Source organism: Chrysemys picta, chromosome 1 (assembly GCF_011386835.1).
Source record: "Chrysemys picta bellii isolate R12L10 chromosome 1, ASM1138683v2, whole genome shotgun sequence".
Taxonomy (NCBI): Eukaryota; Metazoa; Chordata; order Testudines; family Emydidae; genus Chrysemys; species Chrysemys picta.
Genome location: NC_088791.1, coordinates 327,434,395 through 327,455,765, shown reverse-complemented (window position 1 = coordinate 327,455,765; position 21,371 = coordinate 327,434,395). Strand labels below are relative to the sequence as shown.

The 21,371-nt window shown below is 43.0% G+C and overlaps 1 protein-coding gene across 4 annotated transcripts; it reads left to right on the top strand.

The window, feature by feature from the left end:
• The first annotated feature begins 2,636 nt into the window (after nt 1-2,636).
• On the top strand, nt 2,637-19,667 carry MED17 (mediator complex subunit 17). 4 transcript variants are annotated; one of them, XM_008174372.4, is made up of 12 exons: nt 2,637-3,018; nt 4,003-4,169; nt 4,828-5,047; nt 7,169-7,305; nt 7,404-7,488; nt 10,008-10,160; nt 11,098-11,228; nt 13,473-13,657; nt 14,449-14,586; nt 16,452-16,569; nt 18,072-18,231; nt 19,215-19,667. In XM_008174372.4, the coding sequence occupies exons 1-12, from the start codon at nt 2,781-2,783 to the stop codon at nt 19,418-19,420; spliced, it is 1,938 nt and encodes a 645-aa protein (XP_008172594.1). In that variant the 5' UTR covers nt 2,637-2,780; the 3' UTR covers nt 19,421-19,667. The 4 variants fall into 4 exon arrangements, with proteins under 4 accessions (XP_008172594.1, XP_042703707.1, XP_042703708.1 ...); XM_042847773.2 differs by lacking the exon at nt 10,008-10,160 and having other exon boundaries at nt 2,663-3,018; XM_042847774.2 differs by lacking the exon at nt 18,072-18,231 and having other exon boundaries at nt 2,663-3,018.
• The last annotated feature ends 1,704 nt before the right edge of the window (nt 19,668-21,371 follow it).

Here is a 21,371-nt window from a genome sequence, read left to right as displayed (position 1 = left end):
CACACTCTCAGTAATCAACGGATACAATCCCACGGGGGGAGGGGGGGGGTACTCTCTGAAGCCTGTGGGGGTGGAGGAGCCGAAGGGGACACCGATTCTGGCATTACAACAGTGGGAGGGTTCTGGGGTTTAGCAGCCGTTACTACCGAGCCTGTCGGAGTCAAATGGCACGTGAGCAAAATATCAGTCCTATTTTTTAACATCATGAACGCATAGAGATGTTCATTCCATTTACCTGTTCTCTGACAGAACAAAAGCAATTGAAGGATCGTGTTGTAATTAAGTGATCCTTCCGGTGGCCACCTTTCTTGGCACTCCAGCTGGTACTGAGGCCAATCAACTGTACAGAACCTTTTCAATTTACTTTTAATCAACTGATCAGATCCAAACACTTTCCAGTTCACCAGAATGCATTCTAAGGGTGTACACTGTACCCTGCCGGCTGTACTCTGTCCCTGCCCCATACCGAGGGAGACTCTGGGCGTCCCCAGGTCAAAACAGGCAGACACTGGGCGTCCCCAGGTCAAGACAGATAAAGTCCCCACTGGACTGTTTCTACCTTATCCAAGGGTCCGGTTCTGCACCGTCGCCCTATCCACGGGACCGGTTCCCCACCGTCGCCCGCAGCTGCTTCTCCACTGTCTGTGTGCGTTGCACCGTTGTGCCCTCCGGGGTCGAGCAAACCACGTCTCCACCGAGGCCCCCGATGAAGTCACTGGTGCGCGCTGGGCGTCGGTCGTCATCGTAATCCATCGGCCGCCAGGAGGGATCCGGGCAAGGCTAAATTTCAGCCTCGAGCCCACCCAGGGACACCAAAACTGTTGCCCGCCCTAAAGGGCTCGAGGGGACAACAATGGTCCGTCGCCCGGTGTGCTTGGCACCAATAAAGACACCGAGGGGAGAAAGCAAGCCAAGTTTATTTCAGAGCTCTGAAATGGCACTAGAAGACCAGCATGTCTCAAATCCAGTGCAACAAATACAAACAACTTTTACCTTTTATACTCCAAACTGTTTGCATACATCTCTTTGTCTGGCTGTCCCCCTTACCCCTCCCTTCCAGACAACTGTTACAATAAGCTCTACATAAGCTTGTGAGAAAACTTTCCCAGTCTTTGCGACCTTGAGTTAGATGCCTGCAAACTAACTACCCCGCTTCTTATCTTTATTTCTGCTAGTGTGAGTGAAACTGCAGCCATCTGCTAAAAAGCTGACATTACATTTCTGCTTCAGCCTACTTCAGAGCATGTAAGCAGTTAGCATAGAAGTAGGTGAGAGTTCCCAAGATGGAGTCACTGTGGTTCACAGACCCAGAGCAAAAGAGCTTCATCGGCACTTTTGGCCTTCCACTCTCCCGAGTTACCTGGTAGCTATGCCTAGTGGACCCCAACAGGAGCACTTTGTCAGCATTTTTTTTTCTTTACACTCTGATATTTGTGTCATTTGTTCTGCAAATAAAGTTTTACTTAATTGATTTGAAACCATCTTACTTGCTGTCAAGTGGGATATTTCTAGGCTGTGAATAAACCCTGATAGGAGTTAAAGACTTAAATTTTATGAGTCTTGTTATATTTTTCTTTGTGTTTTTTTTTTTAGCAAAAACACACTAAACATGTAGATGTGAAGTGTATTTAATATTTTTTTAATATCTACCTGCTATGCGCTGAAAGTAAGACATATGTATAAATCACTAACATACATATAACTTAAAGCCACAAACTCACCAGCCTGCCACATATATGAACAGCAATGCATACACCTAGTACAACACACACAATGTGTTAATTGAACTAAAGAAAATACAGAACATGTGTTCTGGGCCTTGGGATAGCACAGGTACTTGAAAAGAGAGTTGGTGAAGCTGTCAAGCACCAGTTGTGGACAATTTTTTAGCAAACCTGCACTAGTGTCTGGTGCAAACTGCTTTATGTAGCATTAACTTATCTGTATCTTGTAACCCCCCTTACTCCTGGGAAGGAGTGATAACTAAGTCTGGCCACTGACCTGGCTATACTGCTTATAAAATTTAAGGGCTTTTACTCAAAAGTGTTCTGGGCTCTCTGTGACCGTGGCAGGAGCTGCCTACAGATGTGTGCTGAGCTGAAAATGCCAAGCCACACTACCAGTCTCAGCACAACTCCTGCTGGCTTCCCCTACCCCAGCAGTGCAGGTGGCAGCGACTCTGTGTGTTGAAACTAGATCTTTCCATTTCATACAGAAAAAGGGTGTCGGGGGGCGGGGTGGTAGAGAGACCAGCTGGCGCTTTTTGTAACGGGGTGGGGGGGGGGTGAGCCACCTCCCCCAGGCTAGCTGGGCTCTGTGGCAGTGGCTGCAGGGTGGTGCTGCCGCGGGGCGCTCCAGCTGCCTGAGGCAAGTTCCTCCCCACGCAGGGCCTGACAACCTGGCTCTGGAGCGCCGCCTGCCGGTGGCCTGGGGCGGGGCAGCTGGTGGGTTAACTAGGCAGCGCCTCTAGACAGGCACAGAACGAAGCCCAGGCCCAGGCAGCCGGGTCTAGCCCCTCCCCCTCGACCTAGGTAGCGCCTCCCTCTGGTCTCCACTTCCCCGCCTGGCTCCGCAATTCCGAACTTCCCCGAGGCCCCTCCGGAAAGAGCCGAAGCCCGCAGCGGCCGCTATACGGTGGCCACGCCCCTTTGTAGTATGTCCCGGACGGCTGCCCGTAGTGGTTGTGCGCATGCTCGACGGGGCCTGTCAGTCTCGGCTCGGGGGGCTGCGCACTCTCCCCCCGCTTCCCCGCGGCCAGCGGCGCCCCAGCCGCCGGGAAGATGTCGGGGGCGCCGGCGGTGCGGATCAGCATCGAGTCGGCGAGCGAGAAGCAGGTGCAGGAGGTGGGGCTGGACGGCAGCGAGACCTACCTGCAGCCGCTCTCCATGTCCCAGAACCTGGCGCGCCTGGCGCAGCGCATCGACTTCAGCCAGGGCTCCGGCTCCGAGGAGGACGAGCCGCCGCCTGGGGCGCAGCCCCGCGACTGGGCCGCGCCCGGGGACGCCGAGGATGAGGAGGGTGAGCGAGAGGGGGGGGGAGGAACAAGGATTCCCCGGCTGGGCGCCCCCACCCGGCGTTCCCCGCCGCAGGGCTCCCCACCACCCCCGCAGGGACCCAGCCTCCAGGGAGGCAGCGCCAGTCCCCCCCCTGGATCCCCAGGGACAGCCATTCACACTGGGCAACGTACTAGTCCAGCCCACCCGCCCCGGTGCGTTATGTGATTTGTGGCCAGCCCCTGATGGGCCTGCCGTGTTGGCCCTGATCCGAGAGCTGTGCTGCACGGGTGGCCCCCGGCGCGTATGTGCCCTGCTGACGGCGCTGGGATCCTTGCAGACCCACCTGTGTGGCATAGCGGGTAGGATCTGTGCAACGAAGTGGTTCAGCTGTCATGAAAATGCCACTCCGGGACTAAACTAGCCTTTGGCAGAGTCCAGAACTGTCATGGTACATGCCCTGTCTGAGCCTGGGTGTCCTGACCACTAGTGTTTGAAGCCAAGCTGTAGGAGGGTGGTGGGTTCTATAGTGAATGTAGTATGAGAGATCTTCCTCCCTCAATAGCTGACCAAACTATCATGGTAACTCTTTCCTGGGAGAGACATACTGGTCAAAACGTGAGTTTGGGTGTCCTCTCATTGCATAGCTTATATTAATGTAACCTCATCTGTGCATTCATTTGAGGCCTAAAGTAGTTCACATCTTCAACAAGCTCCCACCTACATGACTTGACCAGTGTACCAGAGACTCCAAAGTAAAAAGCATGTGCTGCTTCATTTTGAGCTGAAGAGCTATGGCTCTCTAGCTGGGGCTATAAGACTCTTATTCTCCAGATTAGGAAAAGAGGAGGACATTTAACATAACCTACATAAATAAAAAATATATTTTAAAATGCAAATTTTTCAGATTATTTGCAGACTGTTTATGCTCTGTCTTCAGTTTAAGGACCAGTCTGGTATAGATACTGTATTTGCTACTGGAATATAAACCTTTGTTTTTGTGCTTTAGGGCTGGTAAAATTTCAACCATCCCTTTGGCCTTGGGATTCAGTGAGAAACAATTTAAGAGGAGCCTTGACTGAGATGTGTGTACTCTATGATGTTCTCAGCATTGTCAAGGATAAAAAATTCATGACTCTGGATCCAGTTGTGCAGGATCCGCTTCCCCCAAAGCAGGTATAAACCATCTTATTGCTTAAAACATCTTGATAACTTAATACTGAAGATCCCATACAACTGGGACTTTTTACATAACCACAAAACAGGTATAGCCTAGTGCAAGCCTCCCCATGCGGTTCTACCACAGTGCTTCATCTTTCAACTGGAGGAAGTACTTCTGGGGGAGAGAGGGTAGCTCAGTCTCAATGATGTATCTGCTGAGGCTGCCAACAAGTGTGCCAGTTATAGTAGTGTGATACCTGCATATGAAACTAAGGGCTTGTCTAGACTTACATTTTATAGCGGTCTAACTTGCTGGCTCAGGGGGGTGAAAAAATCACATACACACACACACACCCCGAGCGCAGCAAGTTAGAGTGCTTTAAAGCGCCAGTGTGGATAGGCTCCGAGTGCTGGGAGCAGGTCTCGGAGCTATTCCCTTCGTGGAGGTGGATTACTGCACGTGAACACACTCACACTTCAAAGCACTTCCACGGCAGCGCTTTGAAGTTTCTAGTGTAGACGTAGCCTAATTTCAAAATAAATTACTAAATAGCACAGCAGATGATAATTATTAGTCACTACCAGTTTCCAGTAATTAGAACTGTGAGGATTTGTTTAAAAATTAAAAATATTTACAACAGTTCAAAATTGAAATTTATTTTCATGTGTCCAGAATCCTCAGACTTTACAGTTAATTTCAAAGAAGAAGTCACTAGCGGGAGCAGCCCAAATCCTGTTGAAAGGAGCAGAAAGATTATCCAAATCAGTTGCAGAAAACCAGGAAAATAAGCGACAACGAGATTTCAACTCTGAGCTCTTGAGATTGAGACAGCACTGGAAGCTGAGGAAAGTGGGAGACAAAATCCTTGGGGACCTGAGCTACAGAAGCGCCGGTATGGCAGGTCACCTGTTATCAAGAATGAATCTTAAATCTTTTATTTCTCTAAACAATTTTTGATAATTAATTGTAAACACCAAAGTTGGAAAGGAATGATTAAAGTGGTAAAATACTATAACTAAGAGTTCTGTGAAGGAACTAAGAAAAAGGAGAACTTACATTTAATACCAGGAGAAACATCCTGATATTGAGATCTCAAAGATGGTGATAAAGCTGCAGCACTTTTGGTACATTAAAAGTACAGTAACTCCTCGCTTAAAGTCGTTCCGGTTAAGGTGTTTTGTTGTTACGTTGCTACTCAATTAGGGAACATGCTTGTTTAAAGTTGTGCAATGCTCCTTTATAACGTTGTTTGGCAGCCACCTGCTTTGTCCACTGCTAGCAGAAAGAGCAGCCCTTTGCAGCTAGCTGGTGGGGGCTTGGAACCAGGGTGGACCGGCAGCCCCCCTATCAGGTCTCCGCTCCCCGAAGTTCCCTGTGCGGCAGCCGCCTAGCAGGCTATCAATTGCTGGTAGTTCATCTGTCCCTCCCCCCACTGCCATGTGCCGCTCCTGCCCTCTGCCTTGGAGCTGCTCCTGGGAGCTGGGGAGGGGGGGACACAACAGGGCTCAAGATGGAGGGAGCTTGCAGGTGGAAACTGCTGTCTCAACTTCCAGATCTAAAAAGGCAGTGTACTTATTGTGGGCTAGTGTTCTCAAAGGGGCAATGACTGACTGACACACACACACACACACACTGTGTGTGTCTGTCTGCTATGCTGTCTCCCCTCCCTCCATTCGTGCTGCCTTGTAGAGTGTGAGGCTACATTAACAACGTGTTAACCTTTGAGGGCTCAGCTGAGTTCTAGTTCATCATTTAGCAGTAAGGCATTCCCTGGGAAATATCCCACCCTCTGACTTCACCACCTCAACCAAGCTTCACAATCATCATTGCTGTGTACAGTATTAAATTGTTTGTTTAAAACTTATACTGTGTATACATATATATAATATAGTCTTTTGTCTGATGAAAAAAATTTCCCTGGAACCTAACCCCCATTTACATTAATTCTTATGGGGAAATTGGATTCGCTTAACGTCGTTTTGCTTAACGTTGTGGTTATGTTCCTGAAAAATGCGACTTTAAGTGAGGAGTTACTGTAGACTGTTTGGAGCACTAGAGAAGGTACTTTTAAGGAACAATCCTGCATTGGGTTGGGTTAGATGAATAGTACTTTTTCTTCATCTCTGATTTGTATTACCTAGATTTGTTCTGTAAAAATTATTAAAAAGATATTCGGTCACTTTTATTCTTTTCTGAATTGATATACAATCCCCATATTCCAAAGTACAGACTTTACAATACTAAAATGTAGTTTATGAAATATTAAATGAGAGATTATAAATGTTATTGAATAGAACATACTAGGTACTATAACCTGGGAAAGAGTTATAGTATGATACACAAAATGTGGTTGGTTGTATGGTTGTTCATACAAGGTTAATAATGTCCTAATGTCTTGATTCAGCAAGTAATTAAACAAGTGATGAACTCCACACACGCATAGTCCCTTTTGAAATCAATAAGTATACATGTGCTTAAAGGTAAGCCTCGTGTAAGTGTTCGTGGAGAATGTGGCATCACCATGACAAAATGAGAGAATCACTTTAATGTACAGATTTTTAGATGGTACAATAATCTGTTAAAAAAATAAATCCAAAGAGTTTTAAGCATTATGTGAAACATAATATAATCATTTTGAGGGGAGAGTAAAATATTCAGATGCAGTGTCCCTTACTGGTAAAATCACAGGTACCACGACATTTAAGCCAACAACTCCCCTCTCATTCTCTTACCTCTCCCAATGCCCAGAAAAAAGAAAGGAAACCATATAGCCCAGATCATATTGTTCTACTGTATTTCTTAGTTTTAACATGTAGAGTCTCTTCAATTGACAATTATGGAGTGAAGAGAAGACATTTTACTGAATTAAACTTTTTTCCCTCAAGAAACAATGTTAGTCAAATGTAAGCAATATCTCTCATGATGCAAAGATGAGAAGACTTCTAATCCATAAAAACTTTGTCTCGTGAAAGTTTTGAGATGTTTTCATGATATTTTCTGTTTCCCTTTTTAGGATCCCTCTTCCCTCATCATGGGACATTTGAAGTGATAAAGAACACAGATATTGATCTGGATAAGAAGATACCAGAGGATTATTGTCCTTTGGATGTTCAGATTCCAAGTGATTTAGAGGGATCAGCCTATATAAAGGTTTGCCAAAAACATATGTTGCATAGTTTCTGTACTATTCATGTAGTTGTAATACAGAACACAAGACCATTAACATTCTTTTTCATTTTCTTGTATAGGTTTCTATTCAAAAGCAAGCTCCAGACATAGGTGACCTTGGCACAGTTAACCTGTTTAAAAGACCTCTGCCAAAATCGAAACCAGGTACATTCTTTAAGCTCCAGTCTTAAGGATTGAGTTTGCATTTGACACTAAATTGGTGAATCTCTCATTATGGAGAAATACTTGAGTAGTACCTGAAAATAAGAACAAATGGGGAAATAATTTTCTCATTCTTGGTTTAACTGAAATCTTCACCTAAATGCAAAATGAGACTTTGCAAACGTGACACCCCCTTCAAAATGTACATGTGGATATGATGTTGTTGAAGGTGTTACAATTCCTTCAATGACTCTAATGCACATGCTTGGCTTTTGTTTAGGAGGAGAGTCAACCATCTAACTTGAGGTTAATTGAAAATCACTTACATAATACACCTCTACCTCGATAAAACGCGACCTGATATAACACGAATTCGGATATAACGCGGTAAAGCAATGCTCCGGGGGGGCGGGGCTGCACATTCTGGTGGATCAAAGCAAGTTCAATATAACGCGGTTTCACCTATAACACGGTAAGATTTTTTGGCTCCCGAGGACAGCGTTATATCGAGATAGAGGTGTATGGGTTCCATTTAAATCTTTTTCTCAAATTATTTTACTTATATATGTTTTAAATATTCCAAGTATACAATAGGATGAACTAAGGTATAATCGTGCTTTTGACGGGGACGAGCAGCAGGGAGAAAGAAGCACGTCAAGTGCCTGCTGTAGTTCATGGAGCTGAATAGCAAAATTTTGCCTGAAAATGTAACTCACTTTATTTTTCTGTTTCAAGCCAAAATTTAGATTGAGACGTCATGTCAGCTCAGACCATTTAAAAAACTGTTTCAGAAACTGTTAAGAGCAAGTTTGTAAGCTTTATTTATATAAAACAGGACAGCTCGTATTTTACAAATTAATTGGGGATTAAGGAGCTCATAAAATTGAACATCTCAGAATTACAGTAGGTGCGGTGCATTGATTTCTTCTTGTCCTTTAACCCATTGCAAAGCAATTTCCAGTGCACTAAAGGCTTGGAATGTGAAGGCATATTGACCTGTTCTTCATCAACATCACTTTTGCTACGTGATTTCACACACACTCACACCCCGGTTATGAAGAATGATCTTTATAACTGGTCATTCGTAAGATTGGTATTCATAAAATTGAGGTCTACTGTAAATTTAGTGTTTAGAAGATATTTATAAATTGGCAACACAAAATCTATCCTGTCAATCTCTTGTATTGCTATTAATTAAACGCAGGAAAAAACACAGTAGGATTAAAGAGAACGACATGAAATAGTCAATGAAAGGAGCATATCATGCCAGCTCTTTAAGGTATGCGTTAGCTGCCTGTGCTAGCTGCTTATGCCAGTGCATGGGGGGAGGCAGTTTCTTGACAGCTATTCTTGCATATTTCTGAGATCTAAATGTTTCAGGGCAGGGCATTTTAAGTGGGGAGTGCTCAGTGCTGGAACTAACTTTCCCATTTGCCTGACAGACCAGTGGTTTATGTGAATTGATGGCATGCCCTCATTTGGAATACTATAGTCAGTTCTGGCCACTCCATTTCAAAAAAGATTTAGTATGATTAGAAGAGATTTAAAGGTGAGCAATAAAAAGTACTAGAGGCAGGGAGAGCATGAAAACATTGGGAGTTAAGTCTAGCGAGGAGACCGTTATAAGGGGAATACCAGTATAAAGCAGGTGAATTGGATGCTCCTATTTACCTTTGCTCATAATACAAGCCCAAGAGGACATCCAGTCTGAATGAAAGGTGATGCATTAAAAACTCATAAGAGGAGATGTTTTCCAACACTTATGGAATCTGTGGAATTTCTTTGCCGTAAGATATCAGTGAATCTAAAAGCTCAGCAGAATTTTTAAAAAAACTAGATGTTTTTGTGAACAACGACCTCCACAATTTCAAACTAAGACATGAGATTTCATGCTTCAGAAGCCAGTCACTAAGTTTTGGGCTGAGAAAGAAACTTGGTGCTGGCCACTCATAGACAGAATGCTATACTAGATAAACCACTGGTCTGATCTCATTTGGTAATCTTTGTGTTCAGGGTATAAGACCCATCTATTTATTCAGGCCAATGTTTTTAAAAATAGGAGCCTAAATTTTGGCTTCTAAATCCATACTGTAGCACCTGCCTGATTTTAAAAAATGTTGTGTGTGTTTATGTGCCTGGGTTAATTTTGCAAGTCTAAACATACTGTTTTGAAAGTGCTTACTCGGTTTGCAATCTCTTTGAGGCACAGACTGTCGTCTTAACTGTTTGTTCAGTGCCAAGCACAGTGTAGCAGGGCCATCTAGGTGCTAGTGCAGTACAAATAGTTGTTAATATGCACATGGAAGCTTGGTTAAAATTCACTAGTATTTTGTTGTGTTCACTCACGTAATTGAGCTAATATTATAACAAGGTTCAGCTCAGGTGGGAACAGTAGGCTAGATTTTTCCAGTCACACTGATCACCTGGTGCTTTAGTCATTCTCTAACAGCTGACATCTGAATTAGTAAAATGGGTTGCTTCTTGTTGTTTCTTTGAAAATTTGGATGGCTCATGTTTTTCAGGTGCTCCACATTGGCAGACAAAACTGGAGGCTGCACAAAATGTTCTCTTATGTAAAGAAATATTTGCTCAGCTGTCTCGAGAAGCTGTTCAAATTAAATCACAAATTCCTCACATTGTTGTGAAGAACCAGATCATCTCCCAGCCTTTTCCAGGTAGGAAACCTTGCGAGACTCTTGTCATGGAACATGGAATCCACAGAATTGTCTATTTTAATCCAGACTTAAACTTTGATGTGTATGAAGTTTAGGCAAGGTTAGTTGACCTCCTTGTTTCTGTACTTAGACCAAATGAAGAATTGGATTAAAAGTAAGACTTCCCTGGAAACACATTATGCATAGGATCTTTTCTGACTAAAGAGTGCTTTTTAAAATGACTCTCATGGTGCACTTGTATTATTTCAGTAGTATTGGTAGCAACAACAAAAGTTGTGGTAGTCCAGTGCACCACCTTGTGGGGATTGGAATTTGAGGCTGTATATCAGTCCTCCTCTCCAGAGGTAGGTTTATGGGAGACTACAAGACTTCTGATTGACTTGTGTTAATGGTACCTGAATAGAGCTAAGTCTAATACCCTTCAGTCAGGCTGGTCCAACAATATGGGGACTCTGAAAGCATCCTCTATGCTCAAGTTGCTTTGGGATTCCCCCACCCCTGGTGACGGTGATTGTGACTCCATCTTTTGAAGAGTTTTTTGGATTGCTTCAAAAAATATAATGGTTGGTGAACTGGGTGATATGAGAATTATTTCTTCCCCAGTATGCTGCAGGGTCTCACTCTTAGGAGACTTTCCTTTTCTTCACTTGATAAGGAATTATAAATGAAAAAAACCTATTAAGTCACTAGTTGATCCCTGGGCACTTTATTAATTATATCTTGATTTTACAAATTGGCAAAATGATCATGTTTTCTTTTCTGATTTTCACAGTGTGACCTGATTGTTTGTTTGAATATCTCTGAAACAGCATTGATTGCAGAGCTAATGATTCTGAAAGGGGCTAAGGGAAAGAGAAGAATAAATTATCCTGTCTTGTTTCTACTTATCAGCATGAAAAAGTTGACAATGTTTTTGCTTTTCATGTGCTTTATACAGGTTTGCAGTTATCTATTTCTTTGTGTCACTCTTCTAATGATAAGAAATCCCAAAAAGCTGCTTCTGAAAAACAAAGTCCGGAAGATCACCTCTATGTTCTGGAACACAATTTGCATCAGCTGATCAGAGAGGTAACGCATTTTTAGTTGAACACTGAACTTCTCTTATTTCCCATTCATAGTGTCTGAGCACATCATATTATTATAATACTGCCAGAGGCCAGTCCTTTTCTATCCACCTGTATAAGGCAGCTTCTGTTGTATGTCTGAGAAATGCCACCATTGTGTAGATATGCAAAGCTGATACCAGGAGTTCCACTTGGACCTTCGTGGGATATTGTTTCCTGGATGTAGCCTCTAAGTTGGACGCTCATTTCAGGAGAATGGTCCATGTAGGCAATGCTTAAAGTAGAAAGAACAGTTACTTACCATAACTGTGGTTCTTCTGAGATCATTCTCCCCACTCCTCTTTTTCACTGTCTTACTATAAATTCTTGATTTATTAGAAGGAGCTGCATTGTGGTTGAGGCTGTGCTCCCTTATATCTCTTTGGGGGCAAGGGAAGCACAAGGACATGCACAGCCTTAAAAAACAGTAGAAAGTTCTACTCTAGAAAGTTCTGAGATCATATGCCCAGGATGTGTGCATCTCCTCCAGTGAATACTGAAGCAAAATAGGCATTACACACCTCAGCCTTCTTGATGTCCTCTGTTGTTTGCTCTTTTTCCCCTCGGGGTAGAAGACCTACACTTTCCTTCATCTTTTCTCTTGCTCCTACTGTATTTAAAGAACCTCTTTTGCCTTTTATGTCCCTTGTTAGATGTAACTCATTTTGTTCCTTAGCCTGATTTTGTCCCTACATGTTTGTGCTATTCTTTTGTGTTCCTCCTTATCAATTTGTCCATGTTTTCTCTTCATTGTAGGATTCCTTTTTGATTTTTCTGGTCATTAAAGAGCTCTTGATGGAACCATATTGGCTTCCTACTATTCTTGATATCTTTCCTTCACATTGGAATAGTTTTCAGTTGTGCCTTTAATGTTGTCTCTTTGAGAAACTGCCAGCTCTCCTGAACTCCTTTCATCCCTTAGATTTTCTGCCCATTTTCATTCCTACCAGTTCTCTGAGTTTATTCATCTATTTTTTCAATGTCCATTGTCCTTATTCGGCTGCTCTTACTCTTTGCTTTAGGATTAAGGCTACGTTTTAGTCATGGGTATTTTTAGTAAAAGTCATGAACTACTCACTGGCAGTAAACCAAAATTCACAGCCCGTTACCTGTCCATGACTTCTACTATTTACCTCTAACTAAAACTTGGGCCGCGGGTGGTGTGGAGCAGGGGGAGGCATCCTGGGACCTCCGCAGGTGATGGGGAGGTGCGGGGCGGCAGCGCCTAGCCTATGACCCCCGCTGGTGGTGGGAGGGGAAGATTGGCGGAGCTGGCAGGCTCGCTACCCAGCTCTGCGCAGCTCCCCAAAAGCAGCTGACATGTCCCTGCAGCTCCTAGGGAGAGGGAAGGCCAGTGGGGCTCTGCACACTGCCCCCACCACTAGCGCCGGTGCTGCAGCTCCCATTGGCCAGGAACCACAGCCAATGGAAGCTGTGGGAGTGGTACCTGCAGGCAGGGGCAGCACACAGGGCCCCCTGGCCCCTCCACCTAGGAGCTGCAGGGACATGCCGGCCACTTCCGGGAAACCCCCTCGAGGTGAGCGCCATCCCGCATCCCAGCCCTGAGCCCTCTCCCCCACCCAAACTACTGCTGCTGAGCAGTGAGAGGGGGGCCCACAGGCCATGGTGGCCCGAGACTGCCCCAGCAGTGGCTGGTGCAGCTGGCTGCAGCCGCTGCAAAGTCGCAGAGGTCACGGAATGTCATGGAATCTGTGACTTCCATGACAGACACGCAGCTTTAATCATGATGTCACTCTCCTCTATTTCTCCCCTTTTATCTTTACCCAGAGACTTTCAACTGGTCTGCCTCTCACTTCCTTCTGGACCTCAGAACTAGTGTATATATTCTTGATGCATAATGCAACACCTCCTCTCTTTTAGTTTTCCTTTCCCGGTTGTGCGAAAGATCCACATAAACAGGGAAGCAGACTATACAGGGAAATATGAAGTTGACTGTACATAAAGTGCAGTCAAATGCACAAAGTAAAACTGGAAAAATAAAGCATACTTTTCTTAGTTTTTATTACTGTGGTTATAGGTGTTAAAATAGCATGCAGCACTTTTTTCAGAAGTGACTTTTTTAAATTGTCCTTATAAAACGTGAGGCAGTGTATTATAATTGATTAGCTGTATGTATTAGAAGAGCACACGCTTGAGTTTTGTTATCTTCTCCTTCAGTCACCCTCCTAACAGCTCTTGTTTGTTGCAGTTCCACAAGCAAACTTTGAGCTCTACAATGATGCCACATCCAGCTAGTGCACCATTTGGCCATAAGAGAATGAGAATGGCAGGACCTCAGGCTTTTGATAAAAATGACATCAGCTCCTTACAACCAAATGAAGGGCTTCTGGAAAAGATCATTAAACAGGCAAAACACATCTTTCTGAGACGCAGGTGTGCACACAAGCTATTTTTGGTAAAGCCATAGTAAAAACTAACACTGTGTTCCACACAGGCTGTGAATTAATTGTTGAAAATGTTCCCAAAACTTATTACTACTGTTATGCCAGAATGCTTTTCTAAGAGTTTTATTGGGGCCTAATAGTTAAGATTAAAAATCCTATTTCCAAGTATGTGAGTATAGTGACACCCATGGAATGCAAACACAGAAAGTTCAATACTACTTGTAAGATACCCCTCTACAGGATACTTATAATATAATGATAGTTGTGTCTGCTTTAACAAAAGCACTACCTCAGTCCTTTTCAGTACTTTCCTCTGTATGCTGTGTAAAAACACACATGTTGTTCAGCATAGAGATCAGCTGTTTAAGACTTATCTTTGGGGGTGTATGTAAAGTATAAAGTTTAAGCAGATACATTTCCTTTGCAATTCAGGCACCAAAACTGTTTTGGTCTCCTTGCATGTGCCCAAACTGCTCACCTTATAACGCAAATAAACATAGCTTTAGGTGTCATAAAACTTAGTTTGTGAAATAAGTTTATTTTACAAACTAAATGTACTTTACAGTACCAGCTAGATCAAACTGATGTCTGCTCACTACCCTGTCTTTATTTGGAGAAAAGATGGTGGCACACACTATCTACATATCTAAACCATGATTTTATTATCCCTATCCACTTTAGACATGGACATCATAATAGACCTAGGGATATCAAGCTATTAAATAAATAAATAAATAAAAGATTACCGGGGTGTGGTTTTTCTGTTTTTGTTTTTTTTAGAACTGCTCGAACGATTGACAGCCTAGCTAGTCGTATTGAGGATCCACAGATTCAGGCCCATTGGTCAAACATAAATGATGTTTATGAATCCAGTGTCAAAGTTCTAATAACTTCCCAAGGGTATGAGCAAATATGCAAGTAAGTATGAAAACTAAAATATTCTCTACTTAGATAGAGTTGTCTCTTTTAGCTGTGGTGCTTGAGTGCAGATAACATTGTTGCTCCTATGAGATCAAAGCCAACTTCAGGCAGACCAACGTGAGCCCAGTATTTGTGTATTTGCTTTATATGTTCAGGTATGGAATACTAATGTGGTTGCAGAGAATGAGAGAAAATTAAACTTTCCATAGATTGAGATAAGCTTGACTTAAACGTAACACTCTGCCAAAACAGCTGTCAGAAGAGAAACCCTAAAGTTAAAAAGCTATCTGCCTTCTGTAGCAAAAATGTTACATTAATGTAGGAATTTAGTACATAGATATTACCTTTTTCTTCAAATAACTATGACAGTATTCCTTTAGAGGAAGAGTCAAATATTGGGCCTGGTTACTAAAAGTGTCTTTTTAAAATGCTTTCCTCTACTTCCACACTAGTGGGCTGGAGAAACTGCTAGATCTCTGAACCAGCAGTTGCAACCTTGTTAAAATCTGTGGGCTTGTCTATATGGAAACTGGAACTAAAATAATCACTTGTAATTCACGCCTTTAGTTATATCAGTGCAAATAGACTTTCATATTTCAGAATTAAATGTCCACACACAGACTTGCAGTTAAATACTTAAAGGCATGAATTACAACTGGTTTAGTTACTTTGGTTCCAGTTGCCATGCTGGTAAGTCTTCAGTTCTGTGCTGTATTGGGTGACCCTGAATTTATTGAGAACACAGAGGAGTCCCATGTGGCTTGTCTGGGTCTTCACCCTCTGCTGGCTCTGTTCTTTTAAGTTGACAGGGAATTGCAGTTGATGAGATTCTGTGCTCTTGGAGCACTTCAGCGAACAGGAATCTTACCAGCTAGCTTGGGATTGATATTGACAAGAATAGAGCTCACTGGGAGAGAGAGGGAGGATGCATGTTATGTCACCTGCATCTCTGATGATAAACCACATCCACTGTTCTAAGTTAACCAAAATATTTTAAAAACAGAATTTACCAAGCAACCTTGAAAGGTTTGTTAGGGCTCCCCTGCCCGCCCTTGTTTCTCATCACACAGACAGAAAGCAGAAGGCCGGAGTCCAAAGTGCAGGCAATGCGATGTTTATTGGGGTTACCAAACAAGCATAATCCCAGCTCTTTACACCAGTAAAGCTTTCCTTTTTTCCCCACCACCACCTTCTTAACAGGCTTAATTATACTTGTCGTGCTCGCCCCTGGTACCGCCCCTTACATTTATGGTCCTGTTCCATTTTCGAGAGTCTTGAGTCTCTGGGTTTCGGTACCACCTCTTTTGTACCCCATGGGAGGGGTAGGGAGTAAGGTTGTGTACTGGCCAAGGCTACCTTTTCTTTGGTTTTTAGTGTTTCTTATACAGCCCCTCCCGACTGGGAGACAAGGCAGTCGTATATTAAACTCCCACCATACAACCCTTTAGCTCTGTTTCTTATCTTTTCTCATTATACAAAAAAACCCATCTGGTTGTAGGCAGAAGCAACACACAGTGTCTTTGTTTCTTATTCACATAGATTAGTAAGGATATAAGAATATCAAAAGTCACAGGCAAACAAAACCCAAAATTCTACCTCCGGCTAATAAACAGGCCTCAATACTATATTACCATCTCTAACAAGGTTCATGCTTTGTTATTCATTCAGATAGAAACTGTTTTCCCTAATCAAGAATATGAGGGTGCCAAGATGGTAGCTTCCTATTGGATTGTTCTTTAGCACGTGTAAGATGCTTTTAAAAGTGCCTTTTTTAATAGGAACTTTTATTAATGTAGTTGTGAACTGCCAACTTCTAGATGATTTTTCAATAAATATTCCAATTGTATCTCTTTGTTTAAAAGGTCCATTCAGCTACAGCTGAACATTGGAATTGAACAGATCAGGGTAGTGCACAGAGATGGAAGAGTTATTACATTGTCCCATCAAGAGCAAGAATTACAAGATTTCCTTCTGTCTCAGGTAAACTCATGTTCAATTCCTGGGATTTTTTTACTTGCATATGTTTGTCTTGTGTCTGCGATTGGGATGAACAGTAATAAGTAGCATGAGTGTATTTGAAACAAAAATATTGTTTATTGTCAGAAAGATAGAAACTAGGTAGAAATTCCACATGTGCAGACAAGAATGTCAGTAATTTTGCAGGTTTAGTAATGATTGACCACATTCTTCATAAAGAAATGTTTGTGTATCGACTGTGAGAACTGTATCGCGTTTTAGCCAGGTGGATGTGAGTTCAGAAGTACTAACAAAGAAGTTCATTTGAAATACATTTAAATGCATTGTTTGTGCTATTCACCATGTGAGCCTTCAGAACACAGTGCTGATCTAGCAAGCATGCTGCTTTGCTTAATCATAAGATTCTGCTTAGTTGTGGGAGCCAGGTCAGACACTAAGGTATTTTTATGTAAAACAAACTTGTTCTAGCCAAACCTCATCAGGAGTAGAGTTCTTAATAGCTAACATGCCCTTAACTAACATCACTTTCAACATTGTGTCAGGGTTTCCAACTTTGCATGTGACACTACTAAATCAGCTGACATTTGAATGAACCCTGGCTTCTTAACTGTTTACAATGAGTCTTGTTGTTTTTGTTCAAATGTGACAGTCTGTCCGATACACATTGTGTAGTAAAGATGCAGGCATTGTATTAATTTATAAACTGTAAAAAGGCAAATGATCTGTAATGTGGAACTCTCAGTCAAAGAAAACAAGTTGGAACAGATTCTGTTGAGGGCAGTATCATTTTCCTCTAATAAAGTGGTTTTCAAACTGGTTCACAGAGACCTGGCTGGTTACATGGCATTGGCTCCTCCCTGTGTCCAACAAATAAATAATATTAAAAGCAAGCTAAAATGCTTTTTCTTATAAACAATTGCTGTAGTTTCCACTAGAATGTTACACAGGTGTAAAGTGTGTTTGGTAACCCCAACTCTACTCTTCCCAAATTTGCCATGTAGGAATGAGTCATTACCACTTTTCTGCATAATATCCTGTAAATGCTTTACAAAAAGGGTTAGGGCTCTCTCAGTTGGATGTGGGAGTAGAGGAAAGACACTTCTGAAACCTTAACCATATTCAAGATTTTTGAGTAGCTTTAGAGACTTGTGTTGTGTTTGTTTAAAAACCAGAACTTGTAAAAGAACCTCACAAAAACTATAAGTTTGAAAGAGTTATAGATCTATTGAACTGTGTAGCTTGTGTATACTGAATACCTCTATCTTCTCCATCCCCAAATGAGCTAGTAACAGGCATGTATGAAGGCAAATTTCTACTTGCTATTATATGTATTGAGGTATTTCTATAAAATTATCAATTCTTCTGAAACGGGGTGGTGCATTTTAGGTGGAAATCACTTTTTTAAAATGACTAATACAGGCCAGGAAAAAAAGAATAGGAATCAAGTACAACAAAAACAGTAAGAGACAAAGATAAAAAGAACCTAATCCTCAGTCTTCTTTCAGATGTCCCAACATCAAGTACATGCAGTTCAGCAGCTGGCTAAAGTTATGGGATGGCACGTGTTAAGTTTCAGTAATCATGTGGGTCTGGGACCAGTAGAGAGTATCGGCAATGCATCAGCAATAACTGTGGCATCGCCAAGTGGAGACTATGCTATTTCAGGTAGAATTTTGTATGATTATAATAGAAATGTATGAGAACTATAGATTTTCTAGCAGTTTGATTATAGAATCAATCCTGAGAGTTTATGGCATCATTATATAACAAAGTAATTTATAAACAAACTTTTTATTTTATGTGTAGAATTGACATCTATGCAAAGTACTGATTCAATCAAGTCTGCTACTTATTGCTGTTTAGTACATGGGGTAATCGGCTTAAAGCATTTTTAAAAATACTGTTTTCAGATTTGTTCTGTAATAAATGCAGGAAAAATAGATAGTTGCATGTTTAAGATATGTTTCATTGTTTCCATTACACATAGTATATGTCTGCTAGAATTCATCATTCCTGGTCTTGTGCTCTGATCACTAGTCCTTATGCTTCTATATGCACTGTAATGCTGCACTGAAAAGCTTTGCCCCCTCACTAAATCAGTTTGCCTGTATTATCTTAGAGAAACTAGACTCCCACAGTACTTTAAAAAAGAATTGCAAAGATCTCTCTAATAGTAGATGTAACAAAAATGTTGGGAGACTTCATAATTGTCTTTGAAAGATTACAGCAGATGAGTACACTGGAAAAGAATTCATCTATCAAATCTTGAGAAGGCACATAAATACATTCCTAAGATTCAGACTTTGGATAAAGCTCAGTGGGAATTGGTAGAAAAATGTTAGTATTCCTGTGCTCATTTAACTCTCCTGAATACAGTTATTGACTGCTGGTTTGCTCTGACCAGGAAAATGTAGTGCAAAAGAGCAATGAAAACATGCAGGGAAAATGGGGAAACCTTGAGAACAAGTCAGAAGAAGACTTCATTAGAAGTAACAGTGTTTTAATTATTTTTTTTGTTAAGTACATTTCCATATTGTAACTAAAAGGGGAAATGTACGGCTAGTGTACTACGTATAGGGATATTTAATATGATGAATTAAAAAAAAACTTTAAAGGCTTTATACTTATGTATTTTCTGTTCATTGCAGTACGTAATGGTCCTGAAAGTGGCAGCAAAGTTATGGTTCAGTTTCCACGGTGTCAGTGCAAAGACCTCCCCAAAAGTGATGTGCTACAAGACAGTAAATGGAACCATCTTCGTGGGCCATTCAAGGAAGTTCAGTGGAATAAAATGGAAGGACGTAACTTTGTATATAAATTGGAGCTCCTCATGGCTGCCCTAACTCCATGCTAATTGCCTGACATCTTACTAAGGAGGACACTGGATTGCCACTCATTTGTAGTGGTATTAATGATCACAACAAAGGGAAACATATCCTGGGAGACAATACACGGAAATAGAAAACAGTGCAAAAGTGTTCAGTTTTGCAGTTCTCTATAGAAATGTATCCATTGTGATTATGTCAGAACTATGTTACTTGCTATGTGAAATAAATATGATTTTTTTAAATATTCCTTTCAATTAAAGTTTAAAAATACCATTAAAAGATTACCTCATTTTTCTAGCTTGGAGTGTTCATATGATACCAGGGGTGCAGTTCTCAAGGTTGCTGTTTATTGCAGATGCCTAAAATTGCCTTTGCATTTGACTACCGAAAGTTACTGAGAGAACACCTGCCTAACTCGCGTGATCAAATTTCTAAAGATACTTGAGCTAATAACCTACAAACATGGGCAAGCATATGTGGGAATGTATCTGGGAGCACTCCTTAATGCCTGTTTGTTGACAAATTTTCTACCACCAGTAATTATGGATGGAGGTCACTGACCTGGAATGGACCTACCTGGGCTTGATTCAGATTTTGGCTTTCTCCAGATGTGTTTTTGTGTAGCACCCAAAAGAGGGCAAAAAGTAGGGTCTTTCTGTGTTTGTATCTGCCTTCAGATGCAAGAAGTCCCCTCTCCTAACTGAATTTGTTTGTATGGACTCCGTGTGTGCAAATCCCAGACTAGGTTGAAGATGGGAACTGTTGTGATGAACATCTCTTGTAAGTGTAAGTAAGTGTGCTTGCAAGCTAACACTGTTCTTGTCTACTTTGCCATTGCAGTTACTTTGGGTGACATCAATGTTCACTCACACAATAACTTTTTTAGGTGATTCAGGTACCACTAAAACCAAACAGGAAAGAATGGGGGACCATTTCTGGTTCATATTGACACCTCCCTTTAGTTAATCTTTAGGTTACGGTGCAAAGCTTATCTCTCTTGACTGAAGTTGAATTCCTAGTGGTTTGTTTTGGCATCTATAAGTTGTTCTTGCCGCGGCCGGGGAGAGCGGGGCCGCGGCCGGGCTTGGCGCCCTCCCCTGCCGCGCTCCCTGCCAGGGGGCGGGGGACAGCAGGAGGCTTTTTTGCCTGGGGCGGCAAAAACGCCAGAGCCGGCCCTGCTTGGGGCAAACTATCCCAGGCTTTCTGCTCTCCACTACTGGTCTCGGCCACTTCCCCAGTGGCTGGTAGGGTAACCCGGGCCTGCCCTCTACGCCAGGTTCCAGCACAGGGACCCTCTGATCAGCAGCCAAGGACTGCACTATCCTAAACCTTGCTGCTTTTCCCCGGCCGCCCGGAGGGCACCAAGCCAAGCCCGGCCGGGACCCCCCTCTCCCCAACCGCCCGGAGCGCCGGGAGGAGGGCAGAGAGCCCGGCCGCAGCCCCGCTCTCCCCGGCCGGCCGGAGCGTGGCAGGGGAGGGCGCCAAGCCAAGCCCGGCCGGGGTCCCGCTCTCCCCGACTGGCCGGAGCGCCGGGGGAGGGCGGTGAGCCCGCTGCGGCTCTGCTCTCCCCGGGTGAGCGCCGTCCCCCTCCAGGTGCCGCCCCAAGCATATGCTTGGTAGGCTGGTGCCTGGAGCCAGCCCTGGCCCCAAGAGACTCTGATACCCCAGAAGGGGAGGACCATAGAGACGTGGCCGGAGGTCCAAGTCACCAAGAGGAAGCTGCAGCTCCTGGAGCAATAGCGGCTGCAGGGTGAGAGAGGACGATGGGTGGAGAGACCACCAGAGGAGTGCACAGCACCCGCAAAAGGCAATAATTTCCAGAGCAGCCAGGAGGAGGTGCCGTAGCATTGAGTGAGCCCCGTGACAGGGTGTCAAAAGTTAGGTTCCTAAACCCATGGTTAGACACCTTAATAGGAGCCTGTCTCAAAAGTGCTGAGTTTCCACAGATGTCAATGGGAGTTCCTAGGAGCCTTATTT